This window comes from Megalobrama amblycephala, linkage group LG15, assembly GCF_018812025.1.
Source record: "Megalobrama amblycephala isolate DHTTF-2021 linkage group LG15, ASM1881202v1, whole genome shotgun sequence".
NCBI classification, from domain to species: Eukaryota; Metazoa; Chordata; class Actinopteri; order Cypriniformes; family Xenocyprididae; genus Megalobrama; species Megalobrama amblycephala.
The window spans coordinates 13,322,515-13,341,478 of NC_063058.1; the positions used below are offsets into that span (position 1 = coordinate 13,322,515).

Here is an 18,964-nt window from a genome sequence, read left to right on the forward strand (position 1 = left end):
GGAAGCATCGGAGCATAATGAATTAACGTGTCGAATCAGCGGTTCGGAGCACCACGTGATTTCAGCAGTTTGGCGGTTTGACGCAATCCGAATCATGATTCGATACGCTGATTCGGAGCATTATGAATCTTTTGTGTCGAATCATCATTTTAAAAAAAAAATTTCACATTTTTCAGTGCTGTGAAAAGTAACAAAAAGTTACTGCAAAAATGCATATTTCAGCACCTGGATAATAATTTACACCTCAATGTGATGCCGGTGAAAGAAACAGAAGTTGCTATTGCCTTTTCTTCCCTATATATGGACCTGGAATTTCCAGGTTTCTCAGAAGCGGAAGTCGTCAGTTGGGTACTTCTAAAGTGGTGAACGGGAGACGACAGGAAATATAATTGTTGTATTCCCACCTACAGTCTATGATTCCCACTGGCTCCAATAGCAAAATAAAAGAAACAGCAGTGTTTCGATTACTTTAAGAGGGGACAACATTTCAATCTGTCAGCATGGTTTATTTTCATTATGGTGAGTCCGGTAAAAGTTTTATATATAAGATTCATAAAGGTGACTTCAAAAACCCAACCAAAATATATTTGAAATGCATTTTATGTTTATGGGAGAAAATGTCCATTAATTATAATATATTTATTTATATTTGTATTTTTGTATCTTTTTTTTTCTTTTCTAAATTCAGCCTGGACTGGTTTAATAAAATAAATACAACCGCCCTGCCATCCGTATATTTTATTTGTACGACATCATTCCTCTCGGCTTGCCGTACCAGACAGCTGTCAGCTGAAATGTGTTTGCGGAAGTTTCACTTTATTGCCTGGTTGAGATTGAAGAGCTCTCGGGCTTTCTCCGGTTTTACCGCACAGTTTTAAACAGCGATCATGGATTTAAGTTCGGAATCTGTGAAGAAAGTTATCTCTAAGGTAAGTAACATTTATGCTAGTGATCTTAAATAATTGATGAATAAGGATGATGATAAGACGGGTTAAACCTGTTTGAAAAGTGTTCACAGTGTCAAGCACGCCTTTAAATATGAATTATTACTCTCTAACATGTTACTTGGTTTCTTTACTAGTATAAATTTCGTGATGTGGCTATTGAAGAGCTACAGAAAGTGTCTCGCGTCTACACTGATATGGAAGTCAAATCTGGAACATACAGTAAGTCATTTTCATAAAGATCAGTATACATAATAACTTATAAAACCACATTTATCTGGTTTAGTTATATGGAGTTCAAAGTTTAGGCTAATTTATATATACATCTTACTTGTGAAATCTGCTGAGTCATTACTGAAACATTTTTTTTGCAGCATTTAATGACAGTCTACAGAAGGATCTACTCAAACTGGTTGGAAACATCCCAATCAGATATCAAGGTGAGACTCCATGAACGTGAATCTATTGTTTATTTGAACAAGAAATATGTTGTATATGATGTATGTTAAATATAGTAATTGATAAGAAGTCCTGTCTATTGATGATAATGTATTCACAGGGCACTCATATAACCTGCCCATCCTGCTTTGGCTCTTGGATTCCTTTCCGTTCACACCTCCCATCTGCTTCCTGAGACCCACGTCCAGCATGGTCATACGGGAGGGTAAACATGTCGATTCAAAGGGTAGAATACACCTGCCGGGCCTGCACAACTGGGACCATGTAAGAGAACTTCAATTTTTTTTTTTTTTTTTTTTACTGAAATTATTTATAGTATATGTAAAATAGTTTATTTGATAGTTTATTATTTAATTCCTAATTAAAAAATAAAAAAAATAAAAATGAAGTTATTTATTTAAATAAAAAAATAAATAATATACAATACAGGTAAAAAGTTTGGAATAATTAAGATTTTTAAATGTTGTTAAAAGAAGCCTCTTATGCTCACTTCATTTATTTGATTAAAATACAGCAAAAAAAAAAACAGTAATATTGTGAAATATTATTACAATTTAACTGAATTATTACATTTTTAAAATGTAATTTATTCCTTTAATCAATGCTGAATTTTCAGCATTATTACTCTTTATTAGTCTTCAGTGTCACATGATTCTTGATGCTCAGTTATTACTTAATTATTAATATCGGTTCTTATTATTAACAATGTTGAAACTTTAATGAAGAACTCAAGATTCTTTGATGAATATAAAGTTCAAAAGAACAACAATTATTTGAAACAGAAATATTTTGTAAAATTATCAATTTAATGCACCCTTGCATAATAAAGGTAATAATTTGTATTAATTTTTATTTTATTTTATTTTATTTATTTATTTCGGAATGGTTGTGTATTACAGTTTCCACAAAAATATTAAGCAGCACAACTCTTTTCAACATTGATAATAATAAGAAATATTTGTTTAGCAGCAAATCAGCATTTTTGAAGGATCACGTGACACTGAAGACTGGAGAAATGATGCTGAAAATTCAGCTTTGATCACAGGAATAAATTATATTTTCATAATCAGAAGGATTTGTATTGGCAAATATGCTTACACATACAAGGAATTTGTCTTGGTGACAGAAGCTTCCAGTGCATGACAGAATGACAGCGACAAGATGGAAAAAAAAAGCTAAATAAGTAAATAATAATAATTTAAATTTTTTTTTTATATATATATATATATATATATACAATGTACAGGTATGTTGTACACAATTTAAGGGAATGTGAATAAGAGGTATGGCATGCTAAATATGAGTTTAAATATGAGTCTAAATTGTGTATTGCACATGTTTATTGCCCAGGGGGGCATTTAACTATTCATGATGGCCTGAGGAAAGAAACCTTTCTCGTGCCTGACTGTTCTGGTGCTCAGTGCTCTGTAGCGCCGACCAGATGGCAACAGTTCAAAGAGGACATAGCCTGGATGTGAAGGGTCTGTGAAGTGATTTTGCCGACCCTTTTACTCACAAGCACAGTTCTTGGAGAGTGGGAAGGGGTGTACCGATGATTCTCTCAGCAGTCCGGACTATCTGCTGTAGTCATCCGAGGTCTGATTTGGTAGCCGAGCCGAACCAGACCATTACAGAAGTGCAGATGACAGATTTATGACTGCAGAGTAGAACTGCTGAAGCAGCTCCTGTGGCTGGTTTAACTTCCTCAGCTGGCGAAGGAAGTACAACGTCTGCTGGGCCTTTTTAACAGTGGAGTCAATGTGATTGTCTCACTTCAGGTCCTGAGAGATGGTAGAGCCTAGGAACCTGAATGACTCCACCCTACTTCATGATGGGGAGTGCTGGGATGTTCCTCAATCAAATCCACTGTTTTGACCGTGTTCAGCTCCAGGGGCAATATTCACAAAACATCTTAAGGCTAAAAGTAGCTCCTAACTTGCAGATTTAGGAGAAACTCTTAAAAATAATGGGCGTGTCGTGTCAGTCCTAATTTTAGGAGTCCTAAATTTTTGCTCTAAGAGTATTTCACAAAGCATTTTAGCTCTAAAACTAGCTCCTAAATCTGTGAAACTTTAGGAGTAGTCAAGAGGACTCCTAAGTCACTAAGACCCACTATCCACCCAAAGACACTGTACACCATTGAGGGAATAGCGATTGAGCCTTGGGTGCTGAACCTTTTCTTCATAAATGCAATACATTTTGATTTATAGATTTAAATCTACGGAGACGCCAAAAATAAATCTTTAACAAATAAATAAATATTGTCTGATTACCTGTGGCAATGGTTTTCATGAGTTCACACTTAAAAATTATTGAATAGAGTAAAAAATATATAGTAAGCGTATTTGTTGTGCTGTCCAATGGGATCGAGGGCTCCGAGCTTGGAATTTAGCCCAAAGTTCTCCCCATATCCCCAGCTGAGAGTGAGGAGCGGGGTGGCGGAGGGATGCAGAAAACTGTCGAAGTAACTATAGGTGAGTCGGCTCTCATCGGTGTATATATTCCTCCTCTCGAGCTGATTAGAAAAACTGTTCGAATGTGTTTCTCCCAAATTTTGTTTATAAAACATAATTTGTTGCTTGAATTCTGCATTCTCTTGAGATGCAGACATCCAAGAGGTGGACAATTAACTGTATAAACTAGTTTAATTAGTGACACTTGGCCTACATTTTAAAACCTTTATGGCAATATTTTATTTTGACTATGGCAACATTTTTATTAAAAAACATTTATTTGAATAGGGCAACATTTGTATTTTAAAACCTTTTATTTTAATATGGAAACATGACACCTCATTCTACAATATTTCTATGATTAAATCACTGACTCCTCCCTATCAGCCAATCACTGTGTTTATACTCCATAGCAACGAGGTCAACCCCGCCCTTACTCTTAGCTTAAGACTTCTGTCTATTCCTTAGTAAAAGTTTGTCTCAGCAGCTTTGTGAATAAGTTTTAAGAGAAAACTCTTAGCTAAGAACTTTTACTGCTATTTAGGAGAACTCTTAGTGGTAAGATAAAATGTTTTGTGAATATGGCCCCAAGTTATTATGACTGCACCAAACAGCCAGTTGTTCGACCTCCTGTCTGTAAGCAGACACATCAGAGTCCTGGATGAGGTCGATGAGTGTAGTGTCTTCTTTGGCAAGCAGGAGCTTGAGGTGTCTTTTGCGGTGCATTCATTGGTGTAGAGGGAGAAGAGCAGGGGGCAGAGCACACATCCCTGGGGGGTGCCAGTGCTGATTGTACAGATGTTGGATGTGAATTTTCCCAGTCTCACTAGCTGTTGCCTAGATGTCCGAAAGCTGGTGATCAGTTGACCGATAGAGCTACCCAGACAGCAACATAGTGTGGCCCAGATCCGGCCCACATCTGGTACATGTGGATTACATGCGGACCGGATGTGGGCCGGATCTGGGCCGACACTATGTTGCTGTAAGGGTAGAAACAAAGAGCTGAGTTAGTTTGGTCTGGAGGAGCTTTGGGATGATAGTGTTGAAAACCGAGTTGAAGTCGACAAACGGGATCCTCACATAAGTCCTAGGTCTGTCTAGATGTTGCAGGATGTAGTGCAGTCCCATGTTGACTGCATCATCCACAGCACTGTTTGCCCTAATAAGCAAATTGCAGGCGGTCCAGCAAGGGTGCAGTCATGTCCTTCAGGTGGGCCAGCACCAGTTTTTCAAGAGACAGTTAAAGCAACAGGTCTGTAATCAGTCCTGTGATTTTGGGTGTCTTTGCGATTGGGATGATCATGGTGGAGCATTTGAAGCTGGAAGGGACTTAGCATAACTCCAGTGATCTGTTAAATATCTTTGTGAAGGACAGGACAGGATTTCAGACAAGCTGGTGAGATGCCTTTTGGGCCTGGTGCTTTCTTGGGCTTCTTTTTCCAGAAGACCCGGCACACATCTTCACTGATCGTAAGTGCATGGGAGAGGGGGTTGCTGGAGGTGTTGATGAATGCATGAAGAGAAGGTCAGAACGGGTGTGGGGTGTGAGACCAGGTTTTTCAAACCTGCAATAAAACTCATTCAGGTCATCAGCCAGTTGTTGATTCGACAGTCCTTGGGGATAGTGCCTTGTAATTGGTGATGTCTTTCAAGCCTTCCATACTGAGGCAGGGTCGTGGCTTTTTTCAGCTTTTCAGAGTAGTTTCTTTTAGCCACTCTGATGTCCTTTTGTCAGCATGTTTTTGGCCTGATTTATAAAAGACTCTCTCCCCACCTCTGTAGGCATCTTCTTTGGCTTGACAAAGCTGTCTAAGTTTTGCGGTGAACCACGGTTTGTCATTGTTGTATGTTAAATGTGTCCTGGTAGGAATGCACATACCCTTACAGAAACTGATATATGATGTTACAGTATTAGTGAGCTGGTCCAGATCAGTGGCAGCAGCTTCAAAAGCAATCAGTGCATTTGCAACAGTTTCGTTGGTCTTTACAGTCTTTAATACAGGTTTAGATGATTTAAGTTTCTGCCTGTAGGTCGGTATAAGATGAACCAGAGAGTGAGAGCCCCAAAGTGGTATGCATCCTTTATTGTGGTGTGGCAGTAGTCCAGTATATTACTGTCTCTGGTAGGACATGTAACGTGCTGTCTGTATTTTGGCAGTTCACGGGAGAGATTTATTTATTAAAGTAGCCAATGATTAATGATTATAACAGTCCGGATGTTGTTCTGAAGAGCGTTTCTAGATTGGGACAGCGCATCTTCTTCAATGCTGTTACATCTGTACAGCACCTTTCATTGATGTACAAACATGTCCCACCGTTTTACGATCTCCCCACTAATTCTGTGGTGCGATCCAATCTAAACAGCTGGAAGCCAGGTAGATGTAATGGGCTGTCCAGAATGTCTTTATTTAGCCAGGTTTCTGTGAAACACAGAGCAGCAGAGTTTGAAAAGTCCTTATTTGTTTGGGACAGGAGAAGTACTTTGTCCATATTGTTGGGGAAGGAGCAGAGGCAACGCAGTTCGAAAGTCGCACTGTCAGAGTTTGACTAGCACGGCAGCTCAGATACTAGGCTTTGCACATCTAAAGGCAGGAACACACCAAGCCGACGGTCGGGCAATTTTTGTTCATCGGCTGACTAAGTTTTCTCAGCGTGCTCCACACCGTCGGCTGAAGTTGGTCCTCGTCTGCTTTTTTTCAGCTGATTTGACATGTTGAAACGGCATCGGAGCTCGTCGGTCCGTCAGTCCATCTGATCATTCTGATTGGCTGTTCAGCTACTGCCACCTGCTGGTACGGAAATGCATTTCTTCTTATGCAGGTGCAGAACAGACGGGTATTGAGTGTCGGTTTGGTGTGTCAGGGCAACTTTGGACACAGACGCTGCCGACGTGAGCCAACCCCGCATTCTGCTTTCGTTGCCACTAGTTCATCGGCTTTGTGTGTTCCTGCCTTTAAGCCCCGTTTAAGCCCCGTTCACACCACCAGCAGTGTACTGTGAAGACCATTGTTGTCGTTCCCAGTGCCTTCACTCTAATGTTATTGGTAGACTTCATGTCTGGCCATATATTTAGAAAACGTAATAACACAAATGTTATATAAAACTAAAATATCATTCTAATTTCACTAGGAATTATGCCAAATTTACACTGCAAATGTGGCACAGAAGTAGACTGGATAAACCCAGCCTGATCTGCCGGCGATTTGATTTCGCCCGGCAACTCAGTCTGGAAACCCGTACATTCATTTCTGTTGCATCTGTTACACTTTTGCGGGAAGACTGACTGACAGACTGGCTTATCCACCTTGCTCGCTATTGGTGGGTACAGATCTCTTTCTATGGCTCTGGGCGGATATAACACGATGACGTCTCTCGCACGGCCGTCAATCCAATTCCTTTTAACCTCTCAACGATGCTAAATGACTTCTTTAGTTTAGCAAACAAATCACTCGACTGGGTGTAAATACCACTCACTTTCATGTTTTTTTGCACAACCTGCAAAAATCGCTCAATGCCATTGCTGCTTCTGCAAACCGCTGATCAATGCTACAAACCAAAACAAACTAAGCCTGTCTGGAGTTTTCGCATCGCTCTGCAAAAGTACGTCACCCGGATCGTTGATCTGATTGGTTGAAGGACTATCCAATTGCGTTAATAATGCTTGTTGATCACGCCTCTTGTGCAGTAGGAAATACAAACCCCCCAGACCAATGTTCAATTTTAAATTGAGCTTGGTCTGGTGATAGCCAGACAAGCACAGAAGTGCTTCTGAAGTGGCATTTAGGTGTTTTTTAGGTGACTTTTTAATGCTGCTCATAGGTGGCATAAATTACACAGCAATTTCAACTGTATACATTGATACTAGGGACTGGGGTGGGTCAGAGCAGGCATAATTTGATCTGGCTTTTATGCAGAATTATGTCTTTACACAGAATTTTGAGCAGGCACAGAGCAGCCTTAAGTCTGCTGTGTAAAGAAGCACTTTTAAAAGAATTAAAAGGAGCATTCTGCTTTTATAGTTTGATATAAACTACAGCAATTCTCAGTGATTAAATCATTTACAAGATTAACGATCGATCAATCAATCAACAAATTAAACTTGCTCATTCTGTCAAAAATTACTAAAACGCAATTCAAATTTGCCAAATAATACATTTTCTTGTCCCTAATAATCAACATAATGCAGGGGAAACTGTAATATGAACTTCAGCAGTTCTAAACTGCTCACTGCATCATATAATTAACAACACAAACTATCAATGTATAAATCTAACTCGCTAAGACTGCTGACAGTTTCTTCTCCATGCATCATTTTATTATATTCATGTATGTGGTTACAGTCAAATCATATAAAATGGTCAAATTGCTCCAGAACTCTGTACCACCTTCACTTACAGTCTTCAGTCCTATTGGCTGTTGCTCGCAAAATTCGCTGCTCATTTACATAAAGTTAAACTTTTCTGGACTTTTTATTTTTGACTTGTGTCGTTTGACACACCTACATTCTGTCACCAACAGTCACTTTTGGTCACTTTAACAAGCTCACTTTAACAAGGCACAGAGGGGTCAAAAATAAAAACAAAAAACTGTGAGGCTGGAGCTAAGTATCAACTCGTTTCGACACACAGGCCTTCGTCAGGGCTAAAAACCTTTTCTTCCTTATACTACATATCCTACATATTTACCATTCCATGCACCTTGTTGTGAAGTTGCACCAGACTAATTATATTACTCTCACTTTAGCAAGCTCTCCATTGAAAATAAAAGGGATCATGTTGCTTTGTTGCTGCGTGTTTCTGGCAGTGTGAACGGTGCTTAACAGCGATTGAGCAGCGCCGCTGCTCCTCCAACTACTATGTCCAGCAAGACGTAAGAATAATCGAAAACCGGTAAAAGACTGGGTGGTGTGTACTGCCGAATGTTCTGCAGTTTTTCCCTGGTGAAACTGATTGTAGAAGAATAATTAAAGACAGGACAAACTAACAGAACCAGTAAAACAACTGTGAATCTCCACACTGAAATTATATATATTTTAAATATTTTCAAAAACAGTTCTTATAAATTGTAATAATACTAATATTTCACAATATTACTCTATCTACTGTATTTTTGATCAATATATATAATATATATATAATTAAAAAAAATGTCACTGTTGCAGCCAAAGTCCTCTGTGAATGGCCTTCTGGCAGAGATGATCGCTAAGTTTGAAGAGGAACCTCCGCTGGGCACCAGATCTTCAGCATATGGCGACAATCCCAACGATCTACTGGCCTATGTGTCAAATCTCAAAGTTAATGAAGGTTTGTCTGAGATGGACATAAAAATATTCAATTGCACATGTTGAGTACCGCTCTTATGAATTCAAATCATGATATGATCTGTAATTGCTCTTATAGGTGTAAATCGGCCTGATCAAGAGGTTAAAGTGTCTGTGATTGGTGGGGGAGATTTGGGAATAGCTGCTGTGTTGAGTATTATGGCAAAAGTAACTACATGATTTGTCTTTTGTTTGCCAGAAATAGCTTATGTCTACGTAACCACATTTGTATGACCAGTCTGTATTGTCATACTTTCCGTCATAGAGCTCTGTTGACAAACTGGTTTTGATTGACATCCCTGAGAGTTCAACCAAAGGCGGCACAATGGATTTGGAGATTTTCAGTTTACCAAAGGTCGAGGTGTCAAAAGGTGATTTTTATCATTATATTAACTACCACACATGTCCCCATTTTAATATGTAAAGAACAGTTGAATTGCAAATTGTTTATTTTCAAATCTTTTTTTTTTTTTTTTTTTTTTTAATCTCACAATATCTGTCCATAACATATCTGGATCATATTTCACCCCAAAAATATATTTTGTTTTGTGACGATTATTTTCATGACATTTAAACACATTTTCAATCTCATCAGTGTTTTTTTTTTTTTTTTTTTTTTTTTTATAAATTTATATAATATTATAGTATTATTAATATTTGTAATTAGCTTTTATTTCTATATTTATAGTTTCATTTGAATTTTAGTTTGTTTTTAGCACTTATGTTATGTGCTTATGATCTTATGTGTTGTCATTTATTAATATTTTCTATTTAATTTATTTTCATTTCAGGTTTTGTTTTTATCTTATGATTTTATTTTATTTTATTTTCAGCTTTATTTTTTAATTACCAAAAACAATTTTAATAGTTTGGTTTATTATTTATTTATACTTTTATTTTTTTTGTTTTTTTACATTAATGTCCAAATTATATTCTAGAAATAATGTATTCATAATTTCAGCCCTCCAATATGTGAAGATGTGTTATTTTACTATAATTATATAATTTTATATTTTATTTTTATATTTCCTGCTTTCATTTTATTTTTATTTAAAGTTGTGTTAATAATAGTTAGCAGGTTGTGTTTTAAATATGTGTATATAGGTTTTAAGTTTTAGATTTATTTAGTTTTAGTCATTTTAGTACTTAAACTTGAACTAAACAAAAATGGGAAAAGTTGCTTTGGCAATTAGCTGAAATAAAATGTTCTTTTATATTTTATTGCAGTTGATGTTAATTTTTTAAAAATAATGCTTTTTTTTTTTGTATTTTGTTTTTAAGTTATTCATTTTAGTTTTAATGGTAATAACCCTGGTGAAGATACAGATGTCACTACAAAGTGTTTACATGTTTTTTTACCATCTACATCGTAAAGTTATCCAGCCCGTCCTACACAACAGATAGTGACTGACAGACTGTCTTTAATCTCAATTTCATAGACCTGTCGGCCTCGGCGGGCTCTAAAGTGGTGGTCGTCACAGCGAATGCCTGGAGTGATGAGCAGTCATATTTGAGTGTAGTTCAGACTAATGTGGACATGTACAGAGGAATCATCCCTCATCTCGCCCAGCTGAGTCCAAAAGCTGTGCTGCTCATTGCCTCTCAACCAGGTTAGTGATCGGCAGCTAGCGTCGCCCGTGCTTAAATGTGTCCCATTTATTATCTTCATTCATGATTTAGTCAGCATCTACTAATCGGAAATATAACAGACAGCAAAATCTTGCTTTAAAGACCATGAATGTGAACTCTGACCTTAATGTTCACAGTGGACATTATGACACATGTTGCCTGGAGACAAAGTAATCTTCTGCCCACTCAAGTGATCGGTGTGGGGTGTAATCTGGACTCAGAGAGACTGTCTCACATCATCAACATTTCACTGGTGGCAAATAACACAGGCAAGCAGGCCTGGGTCATTGGAGAACTCTCAGAGAACAAGGGTGAGTCGATCAGGAGCTGCTAAAAGTTAAAGTGTTCATAAAATCATTTTCAAATCTTTATATGATGTTTAGATGAGCTTATGAAGTTAGAAAAGTTTCTTTTGCATTAAAAAAGCTGAAATATATTTTTTAAAAGATAATTTTTCAAACACTTAAAGGTGCCATAGAATGCTTTTTCACAAGATGTAATATAAGTCTAAGGTGTCCTCAAAATACCCCATAGACTTTTTTTTTTAATTAATTTTTTAAACTTCCTATTTTGGGGCATCATTAAATATGCGCCGATTCAGGCTGCGGCCCCTTTAAATCCTCATGCTCCCCGCCCCCCGGGCTCTCGACTATAATACAGTGCATTTACAAAGTTCACACAGCTAATATAACCCTCAAAATGGATCTTTACAAAATGTTCGTCATGCAGCATAACCGATTATGTAAGTATAGTATTTATTTGGATGTTTACATTTGATTCTGAATGAGTTTGAGGTTGTGCTCCATGGCTAACGGGTTAAAGCTAACATTACACACTGTTGGAGAGATTTATAAAGAATGAAGTTGTGTTTATGAATTATACAGACTGCAAGTGTTTAAAAATGAAAATACTGACGGCTCTTGTCTCCGTGAATATAGTAAGAAACGATGGTAACTTTAACCACATTTAACAGTACATTAGCAACATGCTAACGAAACATTTAGAAAGACGATTTACAAATATCACTAAAAATATCATGTTATCATGGATCATATCAGTTATTATCACTCCATCTGCCATTTTTCGCTATTGTCTTTGCTTGCTTACCTAGTCTGATGATTCAGCTGTGCACAGATCCAGACGTTAATACTGGCTGCCCTTGTCTAATGCCTTGAACATGAGCTGGCATATGCAAATATTGGGGTCATACATATTAATGATAGGGATGTGCAATGATTAATCGTGATTAATCGTTTGCAAAATAAAAGTCTTTGTTTACGTAATATATGTGTGTGTTCTGTTTATAATAGTTATGTATATATAAATACAGACACATGTATATATTTAAGAAAAATGTTAGATTTATATATAAAATATTTATACTTACATGTACTATAAAATAGATATATATATATATATTTATTTAAACATGCATATATTTCTTAAATTTATACATGTGTGTGTATTTATATATACATAATTATTATACACAGACCATGCACATATATTACGTAAACAGACTTTTATTTTGCTAACGATTAATTGCGCTTAATCGTTGCACATTCCTAATTAATGATCCCGACTGTTGCGTCATAGTCAGTGTTATGTTGAGATTCGCCTGTTCTTCGGAGGTCTTTTAAACAAATGAGATTTACATAAGAAGGAGGAAACAATGGAGTTTGAAACTCACTGTATGTCTTTTCCATGTACTGAACTCTTGTTATTTAACTATGCCAAGATAAATTCAATTTTCAATTCTATGGCACCTTTAATTTTAAGGGACGTTTCTTCTTTAAGAAACACAAGTAAATGCTGACCGATGTGATCGGCCAACTTCACCCCACCACAGCATGTGTGAGGTGTGTTTTGATGCTCGAGATGACCAGCGCTGTAATAGACCATTTGGGTGTTTGCAAACAGCAATGATGTTTTTGTGGGTGGAGCCTGGTAGCCATGGAATAAAAGAATAAAAACGTTAATTTCGAGTTTATATCTCACAATTCTGACTTTTCTCGCAAATCCGAGTTTATATCTCACAGTTCAGAAGTGCGAGTTTATGTCCTGCAATACTGACTTTTTTCCCTCAGAATTGTGATGTAAACTCACAATTGCGAGTTATAAAGTTCAAACTGGGAGATATAAACTGTTTACTTACTTACTGTTTACGTCAAATTAATGCTTTAATAGTAGACTAATCATTGCAGGTTTCATCAGTCCAGTCTGTGACTTGCAACGTAAACGTATGCCTCTTCAATGACGGTATTCTATAAAAATGAAGACTTATCTTTTTTGCATTCCGATTCTGACATCCACAGGCACAACAAAATATTTTTGCTCTTATTCTGTGCATTTTAGCATTTTCCTCCACTTGTTACCACTGTTTCTCTGCCACCTTAATGAGTGCACAGCTGCAAGTGACGTAACTGTGACATCTGTTGACCAAATGGTCTATAGAGCCAGAGTCAGATTTATTATAACTCTGAAAAACAAACATTTGCATCATGGTCTCATTAGCAAATTGAGTGTGCACTGATAATAAACGCGATTGCTCTATATGGTTGTTCCTCAGTGGCAGTGTGGGGTAACATGGGGCCGGGAACTGACCAACTACAAGCATTATGCCCAGTGTCCAACTCCACCAAACCCTTGATGGACAGGTATGGGTTTAAATGATCACCGTTCCATATAATTTTCATATTATTTGTAATAGAAATGTAAAAATTATTTGTATTTGTTTGTTATTGCATTATTAAGTGTGAACGGTTTGATATGTTTTCAGGGCGTTAGAGATGCTCAAGGGCAGAGGTCAGAGGTCATGGTCAGTTGGGTTATCCATTGCCGGCATCACTCACAGCATTGTAACAGACCAAAAGAAAATACACTCTGTCACAACACTGGCTGAGGTATGTTACTTACCTTGTAGAACATCTGTTAATAACTTTGTTACTTAACAGGATTAACATGCAATTAACTTTCATAAGGGTTTATTTAAGTCATATTTTGTAAATGCAAACCTTATAGAGTGCATTAGTATCTGCCCACCTTTTTAGCTGCGTTGGTTCCGGAAGTATTTTTTCCACTCCAAGTCTTTATAAAGTCTTTGTTAAAGTCTTATAAGCCATAAACCAACCACCTGCAAAGTGAATCACAACATTGCAAACTTGTGTTTGAAGCAAAAAAGCATTTGTAAATTGGACAAAAAGACAATGGTACAAGGGTGTGCACTTAAAGGATTAGTTTAGTTTCAAATAAAATTTCCTGATAATTTACTCACCCCCATGTCATTCAAGATGTTCATGTCCTTCTTTCTTCAGTCAAAAAGAAATTAAGTTTTTTTGATGAAAATATTCCAGGATTTTTCTCCTTATAGTGGACTTCAGTGACCTCCAAAAGGTCAAAATTACAGTTTCAGTGCAGCTTCAAAGGGCTTTAAATGATACCAGACGAGGAATAAGGGTCTTATCTAGCGAAACGATCATTTCGATCGATCATTTTCGAAAAAAATGTAAATGTATATGCTTTATATAAACAAATGATCGCCTTCCAAGTGCTTCCACCAAAACCGCACTTTCGTATTCTTCAAAAAGCTTACGCTGTATGTCCTACACCTTCCCTATTCTACTTATGGAAAAAATGGAACTGGTGCTGTATTTATTCCATAAGTGGAATACGGAAGGAATATACATTTAAAATTGTTTAGATCTATAAAAACAATATTTTCTTATTATAGTGTGTGTATATATATTTTAATTACATAATTTGTGGTGCTTCATGGGAGTGGATGCTGCCTGCAGAACTCTTATGGTGCGATTTGCATCCCGCGACTCTGATTAGTGGAGTTTTCTGTACAACTTAATTTCACCACAGGTTCCACTGTTAAATATAATTAAAGCTGCAGTCTGTAATTATTATTTTTTTTTTTTGGTTAAAAGGATCCAATATCAATTTTTGAGCAAGTTCATAACCAGCCAGAGTTCAAAACTATCTCCTTACCTTAGCCAATTCACAACGGTAAGCTTGTAATATTTTCTAATAAGAGCGACTGGTGGGTTTCCGTCAGAAATTCAAACATGCAGCCATTCGTCATTATGTCACGTCCGTTTACATAAAGAACGAATCCCAGCTAGTAGGCTATATGGCATGTGAGGATGCTGGTGGTTGTGGATAATTTATAGCCTTTTCTCACAGGAGCTGGAATAATTAAACGTAATCATTTTGATGGTGGATTGTATGGTATGACAAATTAACATTAGAGATTAGACTGTACAGAAAGTCTTCAGGTAACGCTAATACACACTAAATACACATATTCCTGGTTTCACAGACAAGGCTTAAGCTGGTCCTAGACTAAAATGCATGTTTGATGCAACTGAAAGTATATTGTCCTGACATATCTTAAAATATGCCAGTGCCATAATGTTTTTTTTCTAGTGTACGTTTATAAAAGATACTTAAATATCCTAATTGAACTAAGACCTAACCTGGCTTAGGCTAAGACCTGTCTGTGAAACTGGGCCATAGTCACGCAATGATGATGTTGTAAACATATTAAAAATTTGAGAACAGTATAACAGTAATAATAATTTGCATGGTTTGATGTGATAAGCTAAGCGATCGTTAGATTTAATCATCATTGGCAGCGCGATTTATTGTAGGGCTAATACTTTTTTCCTCAGTTGGTCAGAACAAAAGTGGCAGATTTGTTACTTACTTGTTCAGATGATATTTTCTGCTGAAAATTCTTATTTTGGTCATACTTAAAAGACTACAATCTGATTTCGAATTACCTGTAACAGTATCCACCGGTGCGGTGACTGACAGCCACACAATACAGTTTAATATCCATGTGTTAATGTTGATCATTTGCAAGCCTCCATTGTCTCCAACATGTGTGCATTTCCTTCATTCAGGGTTGGGGTGGAATCGGTTCCAAAGTGTTCCTCAGCTTGCCATGCATCCTCGGGGAAAGTGGCTCTACCAGATTACCAGGTGTGGCTTTAGGTTCAGAAGATGAAATGAAGGTGAGGGAGAGCGTGGCATGTCAGGTCAACCTCTTCATGCAGCTGAAAATGTAATACAGGAACTGGAGAAAACTGCATCACCTCCACCAGCGGTATATTTTCTCTGCTACAACCGAAGCTTTGAGACACACATTTGGACTTTCAGAACATTTACGGATGCAGGGCTATTCAAAGAAAATTCTAATAGAAGATGCGGTTTAGTCCTTCCTGTGATGGTTGCTTAATTTATATTCTCACAGCAGCCACTGCGAAGTGGAAGTCTTACATCTGACAGCAATAGCACTAAAGCACTTATGCTGGCTTCCGGTGAATTATTATGCATAATATTACTGCACTTCTATATTGTTTACAATACACACTATGTAGATGCAATACTTTTTGTCAAAAAACTTATTGACTGTGCTTACCTGTGCAAATAATGGACAATAGTGCCTTTATGAAAGACTACAATATGGTAGATAGTTAAATTATGGTTGAATGGTAAAATGAATGGCTTCATGTGCTTGTTAAATGCTATTACCAATCAGGCAAATCTGTCATGTAGGTTTGCTTAAATGAATTAAAGGGTGTGGGTTCCTAATGTGCGTTTCTGCAAGTGAATGTACATTTTAATTTCTAAAGAAATAGATCCTGGTATTATATTTTATCACGTTGTGCTTGTCATATACCTCTGAATGTGAAATCAGAATTGAAGATAGCAATAATGTAAATAAAACACTCCACTTTACCATTCTTTGTCTCATTGTTGCAATGAAGACATGTTTCTTTTTTAGTTAAGCAAATAGTCAAATGAGCATAAACCAAAATACATTTAAAACTGGGGTTAACACCAATTTAACCTGAGAAGCAATATATAAAAGCAATTAAATATAGGCTCTTAATACAAATAACAAAAGTACAAATCAAATACATTCTATTTACAATTACACAATAAAGCCATGAAATGACCTTGAATATACAATTTCTTCATTTTAACATTCACTATGGTGGCTGTATTTCCCAGTAAATAAATGTTGACCAAGCTGGGCTTTATTTACACAAGGTGGCGATAAAGGGCAGTATTTAGCACTAAGCTTTACATATGAAGAAATTTCAATGGAAATTCCCTTTTGAGTAAATCAAGGACCACTGAAATGTCTTTAGATTACTGTAACCAGGGAACTTCTACTTGCGTTGGTGTGGTGAAATCCTTGTTTACATTTCCTAAATATGACAGAACAAGAAACATCTTAACGTTTAATGTTAATGATGCACATTCTTTAGGTGTTTTTTTCATAATATAACCAGAGTTTCAAAAGAAACAAATATAGCTGCGAGCAGCGATGGCGGGCCCAAGCCCGGTGGCACCGCCACCCCGGTGGCTTCAGGGCAACTGTGCACAGCGGGCAATAGGCACTTAAAACGGTTAAACATCAAAGGACTATGTCAAATTCACTCCACATTTACTGCACTACAAGGTGCCACTATAGAGCCCCTCCTCCCTGCCCATTTTCAAAGGATTACATGTGCCAAGTTTTAACATTATTCTGATGAATTTTGAAGCAAATCAGGTAAAAATAAGAGGGTGATCTCAATGTATGCTGAAAGTGACACATTTTCTGCTTCCAGTTGGTGGCGCTATTACTTTGAATCACAATAGTCACATCCATGTGATCAGCCTTGTACAACGAAGACTAAGCCGAAGTTTCATCAAAATCAATTAATGTATGCAGAAGTTATAACACTTTGTTTCCCTTTTCTTGCCATAAATTCGTTGCCTCGCCACGGCCAAACCGTTTGAGATATCCAAAATCCGTTTGCAATTAAACAACTTCAATGTGTTAGCAACAAGTTAAAAAAAGTTTGGTGTAAATTGGATAAACCCTGTAGGAGCAGTAGTATAAAATTCATAGCCTGTTTTTTCAAAAAATTAACATTCAAACCAAAATAGCTGACTTCCTGTTGGTCGGAGCTAATGAATGTAAATTAGAAAATTGTCCGGCTTGATGAGAACAATATGTGTACCGAGTTTGGTGATTGTAGGAAAAACTAACCCCCCCACTTTTGTCAAAAGGTGGCGCTACTGAGCCCCTCCACCACGCCCATTTCTATGGCTTTGTCCATGTCTACTGGTTGACAATATTGATGTGTGTGTCGAGTTTCATGCAATTTGAAGCATGTTAAGAGCCTCAAAAACACTCAAGAATATTATTACAGTTTGACCTGTTGCCATGGCAACAATATTTCAAATATCAAAAATCCTGTCATAGGTCTACATCTGCTGTGTATTGACATTACACTGATGAAGTTTGAAGCAAATCAGGTAAAAATAAGAGGGTGATCTCAAAACATTTCAAAAAGTGATACACTTCCTGCTGCCAGTTGGTGGCGCTATAACTTTGACTCACAATAGTCACATCCATGTGATCAGACTCCTATAACGAACACACTCGTGAAGTTTCATAAAGATCAATATATGTATGCAGACGTTATAACACATTTCCTGTTTCCTTTTTCTCGCCATAAATTCGTTGCCTCGCCACGGCCAAACCGTTCGAGATATCAAAAATCCCCTGGCAATTTTTAATCATCAGTGTCTTGACTTCATGCTGACCGAGTTTGGTGGCGATCGGATTAATCGTCTAGGAGGAGTATATCAAATTCCAGAGCATGCGTTTTTCAAACAACCCTTAATAGCTGACTTCCTGTTGGCGTGGTGTTTAACTTAGAGCACGAAAGTTGTTCGGCCCGATGAGGTCTATATGTGTACTGAGTTTCATACTAATACGTGCAAGCGTGTTTAATATATGGACCAAATTTTCAGACTTTTTTCAAGGGGGCGCTGTCGAGCCCCCTGCCACGCCCGGGTACCAGCCTCTCCGGCGTCCTAATGGCCGCGGATTCCAATGTGTGTGCCAATTTTCAAGAGTTTTTGAGCATGTTAAGGCCCCCAAAAAGCCCCGGAAGACGGAAAAAAAATAAAAAAAAAAAAAAAAAAAAATAATAATAATCCTTAGAAGAACAAGAGGGCCCTGCGCGAATTTTCGCTTGGGCCCTAAAAACAAATTGCACCAAGATATAAAATAAACCCACAAAACAAAGACAAAGAAATTATAATGACTGACCAAATGGAAAAACCTGAAAAATGCAGTCAAATCA

At 37.2% G+C, this 18,964-nt stretch overlaps 1 protein-coding gene across 1 annotated transcript; it reads left to right on the plus strand.

Annotated features, from left to right (window-relative positions):
• Positions 1-708: 708 nt before the first annotated feature.
• On the plus strand, positions 709-16,553 carry uevld (UEV and lactate/malate dehyrogenase domains). The gene is made up of 12 exons (XM_048157754.1): positions 709-929; positions 1,082-1,166; positions 1,319-1,384; positions 1,504-1,667; positions 9,018-9,159; positions 9,256-9,344; positions 9,442-9,547; positions 10,616-10,786; positions 10,943-11,116; positions 13,375-13,462; positions 13,585-13,708; positions 15,716-16,553. The coding sequence occupies exons 1-12, from the start codon at positions 888-890 to the stop codon at positions 15,878-15,880; spliced, it is 1,416 nt and encodes a 471-aa protein (XP_048013711.1). The 5' UTR covers positions 709-887; the 3' UTR covers positions 15,881-16,553.
• Positions 16,554-18,964: the final 2,411 nt, after the last annotated feature.

Excerpts from the sequence above, each read along its gene's own strand:
- uevld (XM_048157754.1), top strand. The coding sequence starts at position 888 with ATGGATTTAAGTTCGGAATCTGTGAAGAAAGTTATCTCTAAG. Across the intron at positions 930-1,081 it reads TGAAGAAAGTTATCTCTAAG|TATAAATTTCGTGATGTGGC; the intron begins GTAAGTAACATT and ends TTTCTTTACTAG. Across the intron at positions 9,160-9,255 it reads AAATCTCAAAGTTAATGAAG|GTGTAAATCGGCCTGATCAA; the intron begins GTTTGTCTGAGA and ends TTGCTCTTATAG.